General features: G+C 35.5%; 1 protein-coding gene across 1 annotated transcript in view; it reads left to right on the top strand.

Annotated features, from left to right (window-relative positions):
• Positions 1–19,249, top strand: part of CWC22 (CWC22 spliceosome associated protein homolog) — a 77,959-nt gene extending 58,710 nt beyond the window's left edge. Inside the window, exons 15-20 of the mRNA XM_069068561.1 lie at positions 9,026–9,103; positions 9,792–9,944; positions 12,330–12,457; positions 14,614–14,715; positions 14,842–15,047; positions 17,823–19,249. Coding sequence (XP_068924662.1) covers positions 9,026–9,103; positions 9,792–9,944; positions 12,330–12,457; positions 14,614–14,715; positions 14,842–15,047; positions 17,823–18,406 — 1,251 coding nt within the window. The 3' untranslated portion in view covers positions 18,407–19,249. The remainder of the gene's footprint in view (positions 1–9,025; positions 9,104–9,791; positions 9,945–12,329; positions 12,458–14,613; positions 14,716–14,841; positions 15,048–17,822) is intronic.
• Positions 19,250–20,215: the final 966 nt, after the last annotated feature.

The following is a 20,215-nucleotide window of genomic DNA, read 5'->3' as shown; positions in this document are numbered from 1 at the left end:
TCCTTTATTAGTTCATAAGTTCTAATGTTTCAGTTCCACAAATTGACTATTCTTTAAAATGCAATAATATCGTTGCTTTTCATATGCAACAGTATCTTTTACCATTGCACTTTGTTTTAGTTTTTTACTAACACAAAAATTACAGGTATTATCTTAGTATTCTAGGACCTTTCTTCCTGCCTTTCCCTCGTTGGGATCAGTACTCCACAATAAAATCTCTGGGCCCAACCCAGAGAAAGGATATAGTGACTTTTTCTTGCCTAATTCCAAAAAGAGTAATTGTACCACCTCCCAGTTCCCCCAGCAGCGGTAGCATCCTTCTTTTCCTATAGCCTCTCCAGCATTATCTATTTCTGCTTCTTGTAATTTTTTTTCCCCAATTTGATGGGATGAAACCCCAGAGTTATTTTAATTTATTTATCTTTCTCTCATTAATAGTAACAGAGCAGTCTTTCAAGTGGTTGTTGATAATTTTTGCAAATCATCTTTTGACCACTAATTATTGTGGAACAGTGAATATGTTCTATTAAAAATTGGAGCTTATAAGAAGAAAGCTCCCTTTCCTTCCTCACATAAGTAATTTGTGGCTATAGAATCAGAATTACTTTTTTTTTTAAAACACAATTGGTTAATGGGATTAATGAGGTTAAGTAACTTGCCCTAGGTTACACGGCCAGTTTTGTGTGTGTGGGTGTGTGGGTGGGGGTGGGGTGGGGGGGGTGTGTGGGGGTTAAGTGTCTGAGGCCAGAACCAAATTCGGGTTCTCCTGACTCTGGGGCCAGCGCTCTTACTCACTGAGACACTTAGCTGCCGCTAGAATTACTTTCTTAGGATCATAGGCTCATAGAATTTGAAACTGAAAGAGACCTTAGAAACTACCTAATCCAATCCTCTTGTTTTACAAATAAGGAAACTGAAATTGACCGAAGTGGTCAGACTAGTAGTAAAATATCCCAATGTCACACAAGTAGTAAATGCCAGAGCCAAGAATCCACTAAGCCCACTCTGAGGTCACACTGTCATTGTCTCTCAAATGTTCCTCCTATTTATATTTATCAAACAACTTCTTTCTTTTTTGGGATAGTTCCAAAATAGCAATTTCCTTATTTTTTCTACCTTTTGAAAAATGAAATTGATGTTATCAATGTATTAAAACTTCTTGAGAAAAGATTAGGAAAGTATAACAAGTACTAGATGGCCTGCAAGATAGAGTACTGTCTCTTGGTAGGTAAAAATGTAGTTAAAAAAAAAAAAAGGAACACATAGTTCAAGTGAACTTAGTATATTATCAAAAATAAGAATGGCTGAATCCATATCACAGAAGTAGCCTGACAAGTGCTGATCTTTCTGTTGCTTGAGGCAAAGAGAACGCGAACAGACATGGAACATCTCTCTTGGGCTTGTTTGGTCCTGGCATTTGGGTGTGTTTTTCTTTGATTAAAGGGCCCTACCCTTGAAGAGCTGGGGTGTCTATAACCCTTCCTCTCAGATTGAACAATCCTAAATCTTTACTTTGATGTTGTTTTAGACTCAAATATCCTATTAAAATGTCTTCCTCACCCAGAAAAGTTGGCACTTATCTTAAAAAAAAGCATTTATCCAGATAGTCTCAAACCTTTTTTTCCTTGCCAGTGGAAATATAACTTCAAATTATTTTTGATTATGTATTGAAATGGATTTTTGTGTTTTAAAATGTAGAGTATATTTATAGGAAAGAAACATTCATTTATCCAGCATCACCAGAGAATATATTCCAAGTGGAATTTCTAGATCATTTAAGCAGAAATATTTAAATTTTAATAATCCTTAATGGAAAAAAAACCCCTCAAATTGTGTGTGTGCGTGCATGCGTGTGCACATACATGTCCGTATTTCCAAACCGCAAGATATCTGCCTTCTTAAATATAAACTTTTCTTATTGACTCAAGATCATACAGTGGTGCTCTCAGGACCCTGAGATTTGTAGAGGAGTGTGATCCATCTTGAAAGGAACCTACAACATCTTCTCTTTTAGAGTTCTCTTGTTTCCTCCCTGGATGTCAGGCTAAAAGCCACTACTTGTTATTAGCAAGATATTTGCTTTTATTAGTCCCTACCATCTTTTCTTCCAAGTTGTTAGATATGTCATGTTAGATATGTCACATAAGATCATGGACATTAAAATTATGTACAGAATGACTCTTTTGCTTCCTTCTTTGTTCTTAGTTGGTTAAAATAATTAAGAGAAAAATGTCAGATAATTCTGAGCAAAGAATCTTGCTTTTGAAAGTTAAAAGATATTCAAATAAACAAAATATTTTTTCTCTCTTACTGAAACTAGTGGCTACATAATGGAATGTAAAGCTCCATATTTGTCCCTTGATTTTTACTGCAAGTATTGTCATTGGAAGCAAATATATTAGTGAATTAACCTTTAAAATTATAATTGAAGACAAAATTACTATGTGAACTTGTCGCATCACTAAAAAAATATAATTAAAGCATTGTAAACTTTAATTTTTAATCCAGAGGATAGTTATTCTAGAACTCACCTCAATCTCTTGATAACATTTGCAAGAATGTCTTTCTGAGTAAATCTTTTTTCATGCATATAGTTATTTGAGATACTCTCCTAAAAATCATTGTCATATTTAATTAAAATGTTAAAATATTTAATTATTGTAAAACCACAGGGGATAGAAGTGCTGTAATTGCATTTAGATGGGGGGGGTGGCGGAGGGGAGAAAGTAATTTGTTTTGCTGCAAGTACAGCTGATTTTGTTAGCAGTGGTATCAGCATTTTAACGAATTTCATTGTTTAAAACCTAATTAACTACAGTATTACTCTTTAAGAAAGAGGCATAAAAAGCTAGTATGCATTTTAATACATCAACATAATGTAATATGGAAGTGCTCAGAAAAGCTATGACTCTTAAGTTTTGATACTTTTCTGATTTAACACTAGATTGGAGTAGTTTTAGTATATTTTTTCATACATTTACAAATTTTAAATTTAATATACTATGTGATCAGAATCTTTCTGCTGTTCTTCAAAGATTTGCTTTTAACAAAATGCTAAAATGTTAAAATCATTTTTAATCAAAACATGTACTTTCTGTGAGGCAAGACTTTCAAGTACTATATGTTAAATCAGTCCCCTGATTGATAATTAGGTTGTAAATGTATGCAAGTTAGGGGCTATATATTAAACTTATTTGAATCCTTCCTCCCCTGCCACCTTCCCTGCCCACCCCCCCAAAAAATTGTTTCACTTAAACATTCTAACAGTCCAACATACTTTTAGATAGTTTGACCTGTAGTGAACCATGGCAGACTATACCCCAAAACTTATACAGTCATAGATATATCTTTCCCTGAAATCAGGGGTGAATATTGAGCACCTAGTACTTTGGATCTATGGGTACTCTTTCCCTGCTGCAGATTTACAACTCAATGTTTCCTCGTTTTGTGCTGTTCTTAACCATCTGTTTCCATAAATTCTTGAAAGAAAATCAGCCCAACTTATTGAAATCCTTTGTTTCATTTTAATATCTCATTCATTTAGTTATGTTGGGGATATCAGTATATCACTCATTCAGATTGTTTTTTTTTTATCTTTTGTGAAGTGGGAGACAATTTATTAAACACGCAAAATTAAAATATTTGTAGATTGCTTTTGGAAAAAAAATTAGCTAAGAGAAAAAATTTGCAAATTGTTCACCAAAAATGGGGAAATTCATTTATCCAAATATCTGATAATAAATCAAACATTAACTCAGAAATATCCTTCACACAATGACCACACAGACCCAAGATGAATGACTCTATGATTGTTAGGATTTAGAACTAGAAGAGAATATCTTCATTCTCTAATTGTATAGTTGGGGAAACTAAGAGGTTGTAACTTTTCCTTCCTTTTTTTTTAAATGATTCAACAGTACCTGGTTCTGTTCAGTCCATGGTAAGCATATTGTTCTCTTTGTTCAGCTTACTTCAATATATGTCACATCATATAAGTCTTCCCAGAATAAAGAATTTCAGAGTTGAAAGAAACTTTAGCGGCCAAGTAATCCAACCCTTGCCTGAAAAAAGAATTCCTACTGTAACACACCCATTAAGTGTTCATTGAGCCTTTGCTTCCTGTGTTTCGCTGAAATCTTCAAAGTTATAATTTCTTGCAGTGGCCCATTATATCCATTTATCAGCCATTCCCCAGTACTTGGACTTTTATTTTGTTTCTAGTTTTTTGCTTTCATAAACAGTATCGCTGTTTGGTTTTGGCACATATAAGATTCTTCTTCTTGTCTTTGATTTCCTTTACTTCCCCTTAGTTCTGGGTTGTTTACCACCAGAAAAAAGAAAAAAAAAGAATGGCTGTATCTGTATGTATGATCCTTTTTAGTTGTGCTACTGGATCAAAAAAGTTTTAGTTACTTTTTGAGCATGATTCCAAATTGCTTTCCAGACTGACTGGATCAATTCATAGTTCTACCAACAGTGTATAGGTGTGCTTATTTTACCTCATCCCCTCCAATATTTTTCATTTAACTTCTTGTCAGCTTTGTCAATCTAATGGTATATAAGATGGAACTTCAGAACTGTTTTAATTTGCATTTCTCTATTAGTGATTTGAAGAATCTTTTCACTTAGCTATTTATAATTTCTGAGGTCTTTTTTTAAACCTATGGTATTCAAACAAAGGACAAAGATCACAGAAGCCAAAATAGATAATTAAAAAAACATTTACATGAATAGAACATGTAGAATAAGAAAAAAAGATTGTCAAGCAACAAAAAAATCTTCCCATCAAATATCTTGGTTTTATAAAAGTCTGAGATAAATAGGGAATTGATACATATATATTAGAACAAGAACCATTGCTATGTGTTTAACTAGTCAAAGAATACTAACCAGTTTTTGAAAGAAAAACGTTTCCAGCTCAAGAGCCATGAGACATTGCTCCAAATCACTAATAAAAGAAATTAAAGTTAAAACTTTGAGGTTTTACCTCATATTGAACCATTTGGGTAAGAATATCAAAAACAGAGTAAATGCTAGAGAAATTGTTGGGAGATATGTTGGTAAATAACTGAGAACTAAGAGAATGCCTATCAAGTAGGAACTGGCTAGATAAATTGTGGTATATAAAAATAATGTAATGCTATTATATACTAAGAAAATGATAAGAGGGACACATTCAGAGAAACCTAGGAAAATGTGTATAAACTGATTCAGAGGGGAATGGGTGGAACCAGGAAAGTGATTTATACAATAAGAACATTGCAAAAATGAGCAGCTTAGAAAGACTTTACTCTGATCAGCACAGTGAAGAAGCAGAATTCCAGAGGGCAAATCACGAAGCATGTTGCCTGCCTGCAGACTGAGAGTTGATGGACCCAGGATGCAGATTGAGACATGTGCTTTTTAAATAATGCCAGTGCAGAAATTTGTTCTGCTTTACTATGAACATTTTAAACAAGATTTTACTTTTCTTCTTTTTCCCCAATTTGGGGGCTAAGAGAAAAAAAAAAGGATGGTTTTTTTGTTGTTAATTGAAAATCATTTTTTATTTAATTTTTTTGAAAAGTCTCTGAAGTTCTTCAGTATATGGGCAATATCATTTATTGCTCCAAAATCAATCATTAGATGAGCATTTATGAAGTACCTACTTTGGCCAGTGCACTATCCTAGTTACTGAAGGTACAGAGACAAGAGAGAAACAAGTACTTGACATTCTTCTGGGGTGATAGAATGCATAAATATATACCCACATGCAAAATATACAAAAAGTAATTTCATAAAGATGGGAAGAGACTATTTGGGATCAGAAAAAGCCTCATGTACTTGACCTCAGTCTTTAAGGGAGCTGTGGAGTTCAAGAGGCATAGTATATGAAAAGAAAGAATACTGCACTTATGGAGGACAGCTTATTTAAAGACAGAGACAGATGGTAGAATACCATTTAAAGATTGGTCTATCTGACTGGAACATAAAGAGCATAAAGATGAGGAATACTGTGAAATCAGCCTACAAAGATAGCACAGGTTATGAAGGGTTTTAAATGCCAAGGAGCAGGGTATATTTGACCCGGGAGATAGTAGGGAACCATTGCAGTTTATTGAGTAGTAGGGATATGAGGTAGTCAAACCTGTGCTTTAGGAAAGTCACTTTGACAGCTGCATGAAGGACAGACTGGAGTCAGACTTAATTCAGGGAGACCAGCCAGAATGCTACTGCAGTAGTCTAGGCCTAAGGTGATAAAAGCTTGCACCAGCAATGTCAGAGGAGATGTAAGAGTACGTACATGAGTTATTTTGGAGGTAGAATCAATAGAACTTAGCAACATATTGAGAGGCAGGAATGAGAGTGAAGTGTCAAGGGTGATATCTGTGGTGTATGAGCCTGGGTGACTGGGAGGATGATAGTGCCTTGGACAGTAAGAGAGAAGTTGGGAAGAAGAGAGTATTTAGGGGGAAAGATAATAAGCTTATTTTTGGATATTTTGAGTTTAGGATATCTACAGGACATCCATTTCCAGATATCCAATATGCAGTTATGAATGGGAGGCTAAAAGTTAGCAGAAAAGTTAGGGCTAGATAAATTGATTTCAGAATCATCAGCATAGAGATGATTAATTGAACCAAAGGAGCTAATGAGATCATCAACCCAAGAAGAGGGATCAGGACAGCTGTGAGGATCTTCCACAATTAACAGCAGTTAACAATTTGAGAGAGTGGTCAGGGTCACAAAAATCTAGAGAAAAGAGATTATGATGGAGAAGAGGGTGATCAATGTCAAGGGCTACAGAGAGGGCAAGAGGGATGAGGATTGAAAAAAAGGCCATTAGATTTGGCAATTCAAGAGATCGTTGATACCTTTGGAGAGAACAGCTTCCTGCCCTTAGGGACTGGTATATGGATGACAATCTGTCAAAGAAGACTGAGAAGGAACCATCAGACAGTGACCAGTACTGGAGAGAGTGCAACGAAATAGAGGACTGAGGAAAAGCTGGTGGATTTAATGAATCTGTATTCAACTAGTTTATTTCAGGATTATCCATTTTTAAATGTCTTCTGCATTATAAGTAACATTCTCTTAATTGTTAATTAAAATTAAAGAGGGAGGGGTGACTAGGTGGCGCAATGAATAGAGCACCCACCCTGGAGTGAGGAGGACATGAGTTCAAATGTGGCCCCAGACACAACACACACACACACACACACACACACACACACACACACACACACACACACACACACACAAAACTAGCCTTGTGACCTTGGGCAAGTCACTTAACCCCAGTTGCCCTCCAAAAAGCAAAAACAAAAAAAAAATTAAAGAGGTAGTCCTTTTATAGTAAATCTGTAAATTGTACCTTGTATCCCTTAATGTAGCAAATAGAATGTATATGTAAACTTGATCCTTTGAATTGTTTTGAATGTATGAGGGAACCTTAACTCATACCATTGAAAAAAATTGAGGCCATCTTTCCTCAAATCAGTATGAAACAATATTGTTGCTGCCTCATTCCTCAGTCTTGGAGAAAAAGCTGACTCTTCTCTTTGCGAACTCCAGTTATCAGCTGTCTCCTACCACTTACAGATATGCCTAGATCTCTCCCATCTCTCATCCCAACCCACTTCTGGGTTCCTGTGCCCCTGCTCCCTTTCACAGCCTAGAAAAAGTATTCTTTACTATGTGTATCATGGACTTCTGGCATTCTGGTGAAACCTAATGACCGTTTCTCAAAATAGTACTTAAGTGCATAAAATGAAATACATAGGATTACCAAGAAAGCAAACTATATTAAAATGTGGTTACCAAAAAAATTTTTTTTAAGTTTATGATTCACAGATAAACAATCTCTATTTACATTCCTTGCATCCTTCTTCTCACCTCCCACTTACTTCTCCACCCCTTGTAATCTGTCTTCTAACCTCATCCCTCAACTGAAACTGCTCTCTCCAAGGTTAGAATTGTCAAATCATTGTCAAATGTATTGCTCTTCTGTAAACCACTCTGTCCTGCTAGGAATTCTCCTCCCTGGGTTTTTGCAACAGTACTGTCTCCTGACTGCTCCCATCTGTTTACTTGCTGCTTCTCAGTGCCCTTGGCTGGGTTCTGTTCCATATCTCTCGCTCTCTACATGGTATGCCGCTGGGGCTCTATCCTATGCCTGCTTCTCCTTTCTTTACACCCTCTGCCTTAGCATTTGGCTTCATCTGTCCCAGTGGGATTAACCATCATCTCTTTGCCAACTCTTAGCTCTATGTATCCAGCTCCAGTTTCTCAGGCTCCAGTCCTATATCATCAGCTGCCTGTTGGACATCTTAAACTTCATAATTTGACTCCATGCTGCTTTACTCAGACTTATTGTATATTACTCTCCTTCATACATTTTACATTCCAGCTAAACTGACCTTTTTGCTGTTCTCTAAATGTAAAATTCTACCTCCTCCAAACTGCTCCCAACCCCCATATCTGGGACACACTCCTCACATGCCTTTTCATGGAATCCATGACTTTCTCTAGGCTCACTTTAAGGTGTCACTTCATGCAGAAGGAAACCCATTCTGATCCCTCCCCATATCTAAGTATCATCCCCCCAGAAATTACTTTGTATATATTTTGTATTTAATTTTCTTTGTAAGTGTTATTTCTCCAGACCTATCTTCCTTTTCTTTACTCCCCTTCCATCAATATCCTCTCCCATTCCAATAGTATGTAAACTCCTTGAGGAAAAGTATTTTCAGTTTTTGTCTTTGTATTTCCAGGGCCTAGCCCAATGCCTGATAGATGTTTGTTGAAGGAAATCCTACAAAAAGAAAAAAAATACAAAACTTTGTGAAAATTCATCCCCTAATTCTTTAAAAACTGGGTTTATTGTGGTTCATTTGATAGTTTCAATTTGTCGTCATGTGACAAAACTGTTTTGTCACACTTGTTGAAAGTGTCCAATATTTGGATAGATTTATATGCTATGTGGATGCAAGCTTTTCTTGAGAGTAATAATTGCATTAATTTTTTTTTTATTTCCTCTGAATAGAAAGAACTTTGCAACATGATACTTGACTGCTGTGCCCAACAGAGGACATATGAGAAATTTTTTGGCTTGTTGGCAGGGGTGAGTTTCACATTTCATACTGAGTCATAACAGAATACAGCTAGTTTGTTGTTTTTTTCATGAATATTATGGACTAGCCACTACTTTGTTATAATGAGGGAAAAAAAAGTTCAAAGCTAGTATAAATTTTACTGTCACTTGTAACATTTTCCAAGTCCCAATCCTAACTGTACACTATGTATCACCCCGTTGCTTGGAACACCCTGACATTGCGACACAGTGCACCATCCTTCCCAGGCTTCCGGAAATTTCTACATCTTCCTGGCAATTTTCCTATCCTAATTAAGTATAGGTTTGGTTTGGTTTTCCCTCAGTTCCTCATGTCAGGCAACATAGTCAAGGGGCCAGGAAATAATAATACTAAAACCTGTACTCATTCATCTTCTAGGCTCAACTCCTTCTGCAGTGTTGCTTCTTTGTACTTCACCTGTATCTATAATATTTTGCAGATATAGCTTTATTTTAGCATATATGTAAGCTCTAGGTCAGTAAGGGCCACATGTTTTTTACCTCTTCTGTAAAACAACTTATTGCAGTTCAGTGAGGTTTCATTGTTATTTACCTACATCTGTCAGATATTCCATATCAACATATATGTGCATAAATCCTTTGATGTAGAAAATGTGTATTTTAATTTGTTAGGTTCGGGGAGTTGTACTCAGTACTTATTCTCATTTTTATTCTTCAGCGTTTCTGCATGCTGAAAAAGGAATACATGGAATCCTTTGAAGGTATTTTCAAGGAACAATATGATACCATACATCGCTTGGAAACAAACAAATTGCGAAATGTTGCCAAGATGTTTGCTCATCTCTTATATACTGATTCACTTCCATGGAGTGTGAGTAATGAGACCTGCATCCTAGTTTTCTCCCAAATTCTTTATTATTCTTAAAATTTAAAAATCTAGCCATAATTTTACTTTTGAGGAAATAAACTTTCAAATGAGGTTTGTACCTTATTACTATTGGAAGTTCTACTATAAGCATTTTTCTCACAAGAAAAGTTCTGAAAAACCGAGTAGTTAACATTAAGTACCATACCTTCCAGCATCATTCCAGGGGTCTTTATATGACAGATATTCTGACAGTGGCTCTAAGGATGTCTTTAGGAGACTATCTTCTCTCCATTACACTGGTCATAAAAAGCTAAAAATGTTCTACATAGATCTCTAAGTAAACTATCAATACATTGTAATCTGTAAATTTATTTTTAAAAAAATTTAAATATCTTGCCATTTTTTAGACTTTACAACCTACGGACCTATTTAGTGTAAAAAACTTTTTGTTTACTGTGTAAAGTGGGTGATACCTGGCATGTTGAACTCCTGATTCCAGCAGGGCAGTAACAACCCTATATTTCTCAGTGCAGATCACCTGGGAAGCAACTCACTTAAAGTGTCATTTTTTAGGTTGATAGAAATAGTTGAATGAGTTACTTAGCCCCCTTATTTTTCTGCTGCTGCCATGATTGGGGTCAGTATAATATGAAATAGGAAGAGATAGGTTCCTGTCTTGAGTTGGAACTCCATTTTTCCATAGAAACAGTGTTGAAAATAATAGGCATCCTCAAACATGCAGCTAAATAGACTTTTATGCTTTGAATTGTAACACCCATTTATCACATAGTTTCTATAGGCTAATACATCAGACTAATTTTTGAGTACAAGCTATGCATATATTGGGACCTGTGCCTTTATTTTAATTTCTAGTAAAATCTTATTCCTTCATGCAGCAAGGGATTGTTCCCGACACTGGTATTCTCCCCTTTTTTGGGGGGGAGGGGCAGGTCTTTTTGGATGTTGGAAGGCAGGCATTTGGGGTTAAGTGACTTGCTGTAGCAGCAAGCATCCCAGCGTCCCCAGGGTGGCTGCTAACACAGGTTCTTGGATCTGCTTTGATAGAGGAAAGCAACTCAAAATGGGTTAACAAGCTTACTTTAATCAGTCAGATATATATCATTTACCTAGTTCAGGGGAAAAAGGTCAGCACCCTGAACTTCAGAATATATAGACAGAATTATCAAGACAGAAACAGATCAAGTAGACAGATTTCCAAACTGTCCAACCATTACATCTATACCAAATCAACATATGGGTTTCAACATCTGTGTTTTTCAAAGCCGAGGGGGGGCTCTCAACAACGGCTTCCCAGAATCCATATCAAATCACAGAACACTTCTCAAAGTGAGCCCCAAAACAAAGCCTCACATCAGGGCTTATATAGCCTTCTCCTGGCTCAGAGAATGTAACAACCTTATAATCAAAAAGTATCTACTGAAAAACAAGCCTCCCACCCCAGGCTTCAGGTGCACTTTAGCCTAGGGGCAGGGAAGATCTTACTAATTTACATTCCCATTACACTTGCCCAAGGTCACACAGCTAGTAAGTGTTAAGATTGTTAGGCCAGATTTGAACTCAGGTCCTCCTGACTCTAGGGCTGGTGCTCTACTCACAGTGCCACCTAGCTGCCCCTCAACACTGGTATTGTTAATAGCTTCTTGTTCACCTTATCCTCACTTTTATTGATTTTATAGTCTTATTTGAATGTTTGCCACATATTGCTAAAGAGTTCTGATTATTCCTGTGTACTGCATTAGTCCTATACTATACACATCCATATGCATATTTATACTGTTTTTTGTAAATCTCCTAAGTTTTTAGGAGTTAATAATTCCTGATTCATCGTCATATAATGAAAAAAACAATGTCATGATATAAAAGTGTGTTAAAAATTAGAGAATGTTAGAACCAACATCAACTTTTGAGGCCATTGGCCTGAACCCTTCATTTGACAGATTAAAAAACTGAAGCTTGGAAGATTGTGAAACCTTTTGGTCACACATCATTTCAGTTAGCAGAGCCAGGCCCAGATGTCCTGAGTCCCCTTCCATGGTACTTCTAGTTGTCTTCTTCAAGGAAGAAAATGAGCCAATTATAGGATCTCCTTTGTGTTTTAAAAACTAGTTCAGAGAAATATTCTTTTAAACTTTTAAACTTAGCCAAATGGTCATGTGTATAAAAGTCAGGGAGTTCTAGTCAAAGACTTTCTGATGTAAGGTAAATATTTAATATGATTTTTAATATCACTTGTAAGTATAGATTATAGAATCTTAGAAATAGAAACAGTCTCTAGACCATCTAGTCAGACCTGAATCTCATGTTTCCTTTGTTTCCATCTTTTGAAAACTAAAGTAAAATTTTCTGCTTTTTTTTTCTCATTTCCAGGTTCTTGAATGTATAACATTGAGTGAAGAAACTACTACATCTTCCAGCAGAATTTTTGTCAAAATATTTTTTCAAGAACTTTGTGAATATATGGGACTTCCTAAGCTTAATGCAAGACTGAAAGATGAGTAAGAGAATGATTTTATTATTTATTCTTCTTTATCACTGTTGGGATCCTACCTTTTGTACATCTGCCCCTCAGCCTCCTATTCCCCACCCATAATAAAGCCCAATTGTAGAAACGTGAATAGCAAGTTCACTTAGATATGTCTTTGAAATCCTAAAAGCCATGACTTAGAATAGATAGCCTATATTAATGAGTCGAATCAAAGTCAACAAAATTGGAAGAACACTAAATTCATTCTGCCTACATGGGTTCACTCTATTTCTTTAAGTTGAACTTTTTACTTATTTATTTATATTTTGACCTCGGTGTTTTTGCTCTTCTTTTTCATATATACCTGGTTTCTATGTACACGTATGGAGCATGCCCATCATAGTCTCAAAAGCTTGTCCATACTTTATTATACTGGAATTTCATTTTATTAAATAAGGTCAAATAAATGATTCACTCACTGGTCCCTTGAAATCCATATAATATTTTAATTGTGACAAGTTTTGAGCATTTTGTAAAAAATGATTGATTAAGGTAATACCATTTCTCTTTTGAGTTTATGGGCATTGATAGGTATATGACTTTCATCTGGAATTAAAATACTAAAACAATTCCTTGTAAGAATTTGGTGGAAATTGGGGCAGCTGGGTGGTGAAGTGAATAGAGCACAGGTCCTGGAGTCAGGAGGACCTGAGTTCAAATCCAGCCTCAGACACTTGACATACAAGCTGTGTGACCTTGGGCAAGTCACTTAACCCCAATTTCCCTACTTCCCCCCTCCAAAAAGAAAAAAAAAGAATTTGATGGAAATTAATTGATACTTTGACAGATAAAGAACTTTATATCCATGCCCCACAATAGTACTTTTGCTTTTAGGCTTCATTAAATATTAAGACAAGTATTTAATAGTTTTAAGTCCATATATACAGATATAATATACTAGTTTAAAGTTACATTTATGTTGTACTGATGGGATGTTTCTCTTCTAAGATTTTCATAGTTTTCTGTTAACTAGCAGTTAAGAATTGTTTTATAATTTACCCTTCACTGGAGTTTTTTATAATTGTTCATTATTAGTCATTTCCTAGTAGGAAGATTTAAAGCCTTTGTATACTACATGCTATCACTGTTACATGATTATTATAAACTTTCATTTATCCAGCATGTTCCAAAAGTCTTAGTGCAGTTTTAATCTTTTATAACTTTAGAATTATAACAGCTACAAATGAAAAAAATTTTTATTAGAAAGTTTAAATTTTTAAATTTCTCTTAAACTTATTTAGCTTGGTAAATTTTAAATTATAAAGTTTTAATTTTAACAAGCATACACCCCATGATTATGCAGTTGTGCAACAGTTTCTGGAGGACTCTTTCTCAGACTAACATATCATTAAAATTCATCTTGCCTGGTCACTTTGATCCATTAGACTTTTTCGTAACATCAAAACTGTCATGTATGCATCAAAACTTCATTCTTAGGATGATCTTAAGACTAGGATAACAGATACAAACCTTTTTGTCACTGAGCATCAACTGGTGAACATACAGAGTTTGAAGACTGGAGCAGTTCTAGTGCAACCCTGTGGTTATGTTGGTTTTAATAAGAGACGTATCAGTATTTAAAATTTTAAGGAACATTGCATATGTTATTGCTTTGTAAGTGTGTAACATTTATGCTTCTGAACTAATTAAACTTTAAAACTACAATGACAACCTCTATATCTCTTTATGGTTACAAAGCAGCTTCACACCCATGATTTGCTCCTCACAGCAACCTTGTGATGTAGGTAGTAGTGTTAAATGCTTAGCCCATTTTGCAGATGAAGAAACAAAGGCTTATAGAGTATTATATGATTTGTTCAGGGTCACACAGGTAATATGGAGTTCAGCTGAAATTACCTTGTGACTCCACAAGAGAAAGTTGAATTCTCTTTTCAGTATACCATACTGTCTCACAATCAAGCCTGTCATGTGATGATTTGCTGTTGCTGGTTTCATGCAAACATAGTCTAATATACAGCTGAGGAAATGACTTACTTGGTTGTGGTATATGTACTACTACTTTAAAATGTTCAATACATTTTCAGAAGATTTCTGTAAGAATTTTGTATTTCAATATTCAATTTATATGCTACATTAAGTTTCTGTTCTGATTCTTATCTTTATTAGAACATTGCAGCCATTTTTTGAAGGATTACTACCCCGTGATAATCCAAGAAACACTCGGTTTGCCATCAACTTCTTTACTTCCATAGGTCTTGGAGGCTTAACGTAAGACATTTCTTTCTTTCTGAAATTCTGTTACATTTTAATTGTATTTTCTTTAAAGTTAAAATTAACCAGTACTTGTTTTTGGAAAAAAAAAAAAAGCCTAAATGAAGTTTTCTTGTTGGCTAGGGATGAATTACGAGAACATCTAAAAAATGCACCCAAGATCGTCATAGCAAAGAAACAGGATGTTGAGTCATCAGATTCCTCCTCTTCCTCCTCTTCTTCTTCCGACTCTGACTCCTCAGACTCTGATTCTGACAGCAGCGATAGCAGCTCAGACTCATCCAGTGGCAGTGAGTCCTCGTCCACAAGTGGCCGGAGCTCTGACTCAGGTATTGGAAACAAATATATGAAGTTGACCTTCCCCCTTCTATCCCATGTGTACTCATGATGTTTTGTGTGAAGTAGGGTTATTTCAGGGTTTGGTCTTTCCCTATATAATATTTGTAAGGCTGTCGTTTACTTTGTTTAAGAGAATAAATCATCCAGCCATTATTTGTTTCCAGACCACATTGTACTAGTTGCTGAAGATACAGGAACAAAAATGAGACTGCCGTAGCCCGCAGGGAGCTTGCACTCTTTGAGGGGACACAACCGGTAGATAGAATATTAAATATAAAATGGTTACAAAATGATTTCCTGAAGGAGAGAATACTATCAGTTCTGGAGAAAGGCTAGTTTGTGATTATATTTTGTTGAAAAAAAAGTTTCCTTGAGGTTCTGAAGTGCCGTGACGTTTATGATCCAGGGGCTTCTGGGTCCACACCCACTCCTTATCATTGTCCCTTTGGGCGTAGGAGAAACTGTTCAAAGGTTCTTAGGCTTGCATTGTGTGAAGCAGGCGTAGCCTGAGTTCTCCCAGGAGCGCTGCTGTTGTTTGCACCTTGCGTCATTTCCCTTTGCAACTTCTTAGGTTACCATACCCATGGATTATAGCCTGTTCTTTTAGTCCAGTGGACTGGGAGGCGTTGCATTATTTGGCCATGCGACACCCAATCAGATAGGTGGCCTTGATGTTTCTTAGCTCCTGAAAAGTTGTACTCATTTTCAGATGTGAGCAAGCAATATGACAGTCAGGAGTATAGGGGCCCATTATATTTTTGAGAAAAGATGTTTTATTTTCTGATGAAAAGCCTGTTTTTGACATGACATATGATAAATAGTGGTCATTTAATGTTTGCACCTAATCTGACTCTAAAAAAAACTTGTTCTTTCAAGAGTCTGTTTTGGGACCAGATGATAACACAGCATGAACTTCTGTAGTAAGGAAGCTTGCTGATTCAAAATTAATTTGATTTATTATATGATTTCAACAGTAAATTTTTGTTAATAAGTCAGTAAGCATTATATAGGCAAGGTGAATTATGCATATGGCATAACGTCATCATGGTGAAACTGTTGCAGCCTTATAAGGTTGGCAGTACCTGAAGTCATTGTTTATCTTGTACAGTCAGAGGGCTGATGATAGTAAGGCACAAGGTGAGGGCATGGTGTATCAGGGTCAGAGAGACGTTGGTTCAGCCGAGGGCCAGATGGCTTCTGCACGGACAGCTGCAGCACGACTGAGCTGCGTGATAAGAACCAGAGAGGTGAGTCCTTAGTGACAAGCTGACTGATCCTGCAGTCTGCTGGGGCAAGCATTGGGAAGGGAATGATGAAGGTGGGTATGGAGTAGCAGTATTTTTACTTAAGATATTTTTCTACCATATTTTCATTTGGCTGTGTATGAGCCAGTACTGTAAAGAGAATAATTTTGTTCATCTCACCAGTGTACTTTGTTTTATGTACCCAAACTAGAGAAGCACAGCAAAAAAGGTGAAATATTGGGTCATGGCTAAAATTTGACATAAACATGTTTATTTTCATGACTTACTATTTATTAATGGTCTAAGTTATTTTGAGCTGTTTTTTCAGAAAGCAAATGCTTATTAATAATTATGGTTTTATATTTCAATTGAGCTTAATGTTCTATTTCATCAGTATAGTTAATGCTGCTCTGATAGTACATGAAAACAAAGCTGTTGCTGCTCCATTTTAAGGATCTTAATTAGAAGGAAAAAAATTTTTTTTTTTTTGCGACTCTGCTAGTAACGTTCTGGTTCACTTAACAGAAACACATCAAGGCCCTAAAATGAGAGATGTTCTTATCATTGTTCTATATGTCTACTTGTGAGAACTACTTCTCATCAGAATGTAAACTAATTTGCAACTCTCAAACCTCCCTATAAGACTCTGTTGTGGACTTTTAAAAATCATCTGTGGCTGGATATCATGGCATTATACCTGTGATCCCTCATCTGGGGAGTCAGAAGCTGGTGCATAACTTGAGCTCAGGGGTTCTGAAGTGCAGGAGGGCTAAAGCCAATCATGTGTCTACACTAAAAGAGGCAGAAGAGCAGGTCAGAGCTCCTGTGCCGATCATTAGCTTGGTCAAGTTAAGGAGACACAGTCTCAAAAAAGAAAGAGAAAGAGTAGGACAAAAAATTCTAAAGTGAAAAATAATAGAATCTTTAGTTAAATATGAGTTCCTTGAGGGCCAAAATGAGTTTTTCATTTTGTCTGTGTGTCCCCACTTGCTAGTGCAGTGCCTGGCACATAGTAAGCACTTCATGAATATTTACTTGATTAGAGGAATATAGCAAACAGTTTAATATATCATTCCATCCCCCACATCTTCCAAAAATATTGCTCTCTTTGTGACCTTCACTTATTTTGAGTCCTGGCAGATCTAGCACAGTATAGATTCCTTATCACTGAGGAGAGAATGAAACATATGTGGGTCTTTCTTTTACCTTTCAGGCACAATTCCATTTTGGAAAAACAGTTGTAAAGGAATGCATAGAAGTCTCATCAATGGTATAAAATCCTCCATATTTCCCTCTAGTTTATCTATAAGAAACAAAACAAAGAGGATTGGTGTGACACACACATTACTTACAAAATAATTTGGTTTTTCCTCAGTTAAACTTGGTTTTCCTTCTAATTCACCTGAGGTTAATGAAATTTTACTCTGTTAGCAAGCTTTGAATAGTTATGTATTTATGTATTATCATAAATTAAGAAATTAGATTAAAATAAATGTTAATTATATGTACTTTCACTTTTAGATAAAGATAAAAGGAAAAAAGAACAAAGAAAAAAGAAAAACAAGGAAACAGATAAAACAGTTAAGAAAAAGAAAGCAAATGAAAAGAAACACATGGAAAATAAAATGGAAAAAAGACAGCAGGAGACAAGAACTGAAGAAGAGAGAAGATCAGAAAAAAATGCAGACCGAAATTTAAGAGATTCAGATTGGAGAGAGAACTCATCAAAACCTGCCTGTGATAGAGATGCTACTATAGAACGAAACAATTATAGGGTTTTAAAGGACAGAGATCATGATAAATACATAGTACCAGAAAATAAATCTGGTGATACCAAGAAGAGGAGAGGAGAAAGAAGAAATTCTTTTTCTGAAAATGAAAGAGAAAAGCACCGAAACAAAGACAGTGAGAATCATAGGAGGAAAGAGAGATCAAAGTCAAGAGAAAGGAATAGAAGCCATCCAAACCCCAGAGAAGAGGAAAATCGACACTGGAATGGTACAGAAAAGGAATCTGAAAAACACAGCAGACGTTCTGAGCAGTCCCGAGAGTCAAAGAGGAATCATGACCAGCGAAGAGAAAACTCTCCAGCAAGGCGAAAATAACATTGAAATAAATGCCTTACATTCAGTCTAAACTGAATTTTTTTACATTTATTGCTGAACTTGAAAGAACCTTTGTATAAAGTACTGGTTTGTATTATACATTTTTAAGAGGTTTTCAGTGAAAGATGTTTTATAATCAGTTTTTTTTCCTCTCCAATCCCCCAGAAAACCTTCCTCCCCCCTCCCGTTAAACATATTTGAAGAGAACATTTTCGTTTAAAAGAAGAACATAATGCTTGCTTATATTTTGTGAAGAAAATTGTCAGATTCCCATTGAATCAGTGTATTTATCAGTAACAAAATTATTTTTCTGTAAATATTTTCTGATGGTCTGAGGACATAATAATATGAATTTATTCATTGGGGGATTTTTTTGTTTTTTGGGGTTTTTTGGGCAGTTTTTACAAGTTAGAAACTTAATTACAAGTTGCATATTACATCTCGTACAAATATAGGCAAGCACAGTTTTTCCCCATCCCAGGAGTATTTTGTTTAGGTGAATGTTATCTTTCAATGATCCTCATGTTACATTATATATCAGTTATGACCTTATTTGCTTTACCAATAACATATCTTCTAGCTGGATTTAAGTTTTCTAAAACATCATTCTTTAAGTCTTACCAAATATTATTACAGCAAGGTAATATATTTATTTTTAATTGGGATTAATATGTCATTGTGAAAGGACATGTAGTTGTGAGAAATTTGAACACCATAACTGTGAAGTTATTCAGATTGTTTTGTGTGGATAATTTTAAAGGTTTTCATCATTGTAATTCCCACCATTTGAAATACATCGACTTATTTTTTATATTTTTTAAAATAAAATATTTCCTCTGAGAAGCCAGATTTTCTGTTTGGTTTGTTGGGTTTTTGTTTTGTTTTGGGTTTGTTTTGTTTTCCTTTTTGGAGGGGAGAAGGCAGGGCAATTGGAGTTAAGTGATTAGCCCAAGGTCACAATGGCTAATAAGTGTTAAGTGTCTGAGGCCACATTTGAACTCAGATCTTCCTGACTCCAGGGCTGGTACTCTATTCACTGCTCCACCTGGCTGCCCTGAAGCCAGATGTTCTGACTTATTTTCTGTTGGTTATCTCAAGGGAATGAAACTCATTTTAATCAATGGATTTGGTTTCAAAATCTCTTAATATTTTGTCTTTAGTAGGCAGTGATTCAAATTTCTGACTTTTGTTCTAAAACCTGAGCCTAAAAAAACACATGACTAAAGATGAGTTAACAGTGTCAAAGTAATCTTTTGGTTAATGTGATTTTAGTCATCTATTCAGTTGGGATATTAGTGTATATAGACTAATAAGTCTGGAAGGAACTTAAATTGTTTTGGCTCAACCCCCTAAAGCCAGATATAACTGCACCCAGACCAACCCAAGAAGATGAAAATACAGTCTTTTTAAAAAATATTGAGTATAATAAAAGTAAGGTACCCACTTATATTGAGAGCTCAAGACATTGTGATTCTAACATAGTAAAGTAAAAACTAAACCTACCAAAATCTCCAGGTTCATCCAGTGTAAAAATTGACCATGCTATCTAGCATATCTGCAGGTATTTCCTTAATGCAAACAAATGCAAATAGTAGTGATGAATTTACAGAATGGAGAGGAGGGGTATAAGAGCCCTTTCAACCTAAAGTAAAGAATACCATAATTCAATATTAATGTTTTAAAGAAGATATATCACAGACTATCACATTTATGTTAATACTAAGACACATTAACTTTCAAAAAATGTTTGAAGTGAAGGGCTCAGCAGTGGTATATGATATATACAGTGAAAAAAGCACTAGTCTGGGA

Source organism: Petaurus breviceps, unplaced genomic scaffold (genome assembly GCF_028583685.1).
Source record: "Petaurus breviceps papuanus isolate PSGF00001 unplaced genomic scaffold, PetGlider_PUasm1.0 90763, whole genome shotgun sequence".
NCBI lineage: Eukaryota > Metazoa > Chordata > Mammalia > Diprotodontia > Petauridae > Petaurus > Petaurus breviceps.
The sequence above is the reverse complement of the archived record's forward strand: the minus strand, read 5'-3'. Positions and strand labels throughout refer to the sequence as shown.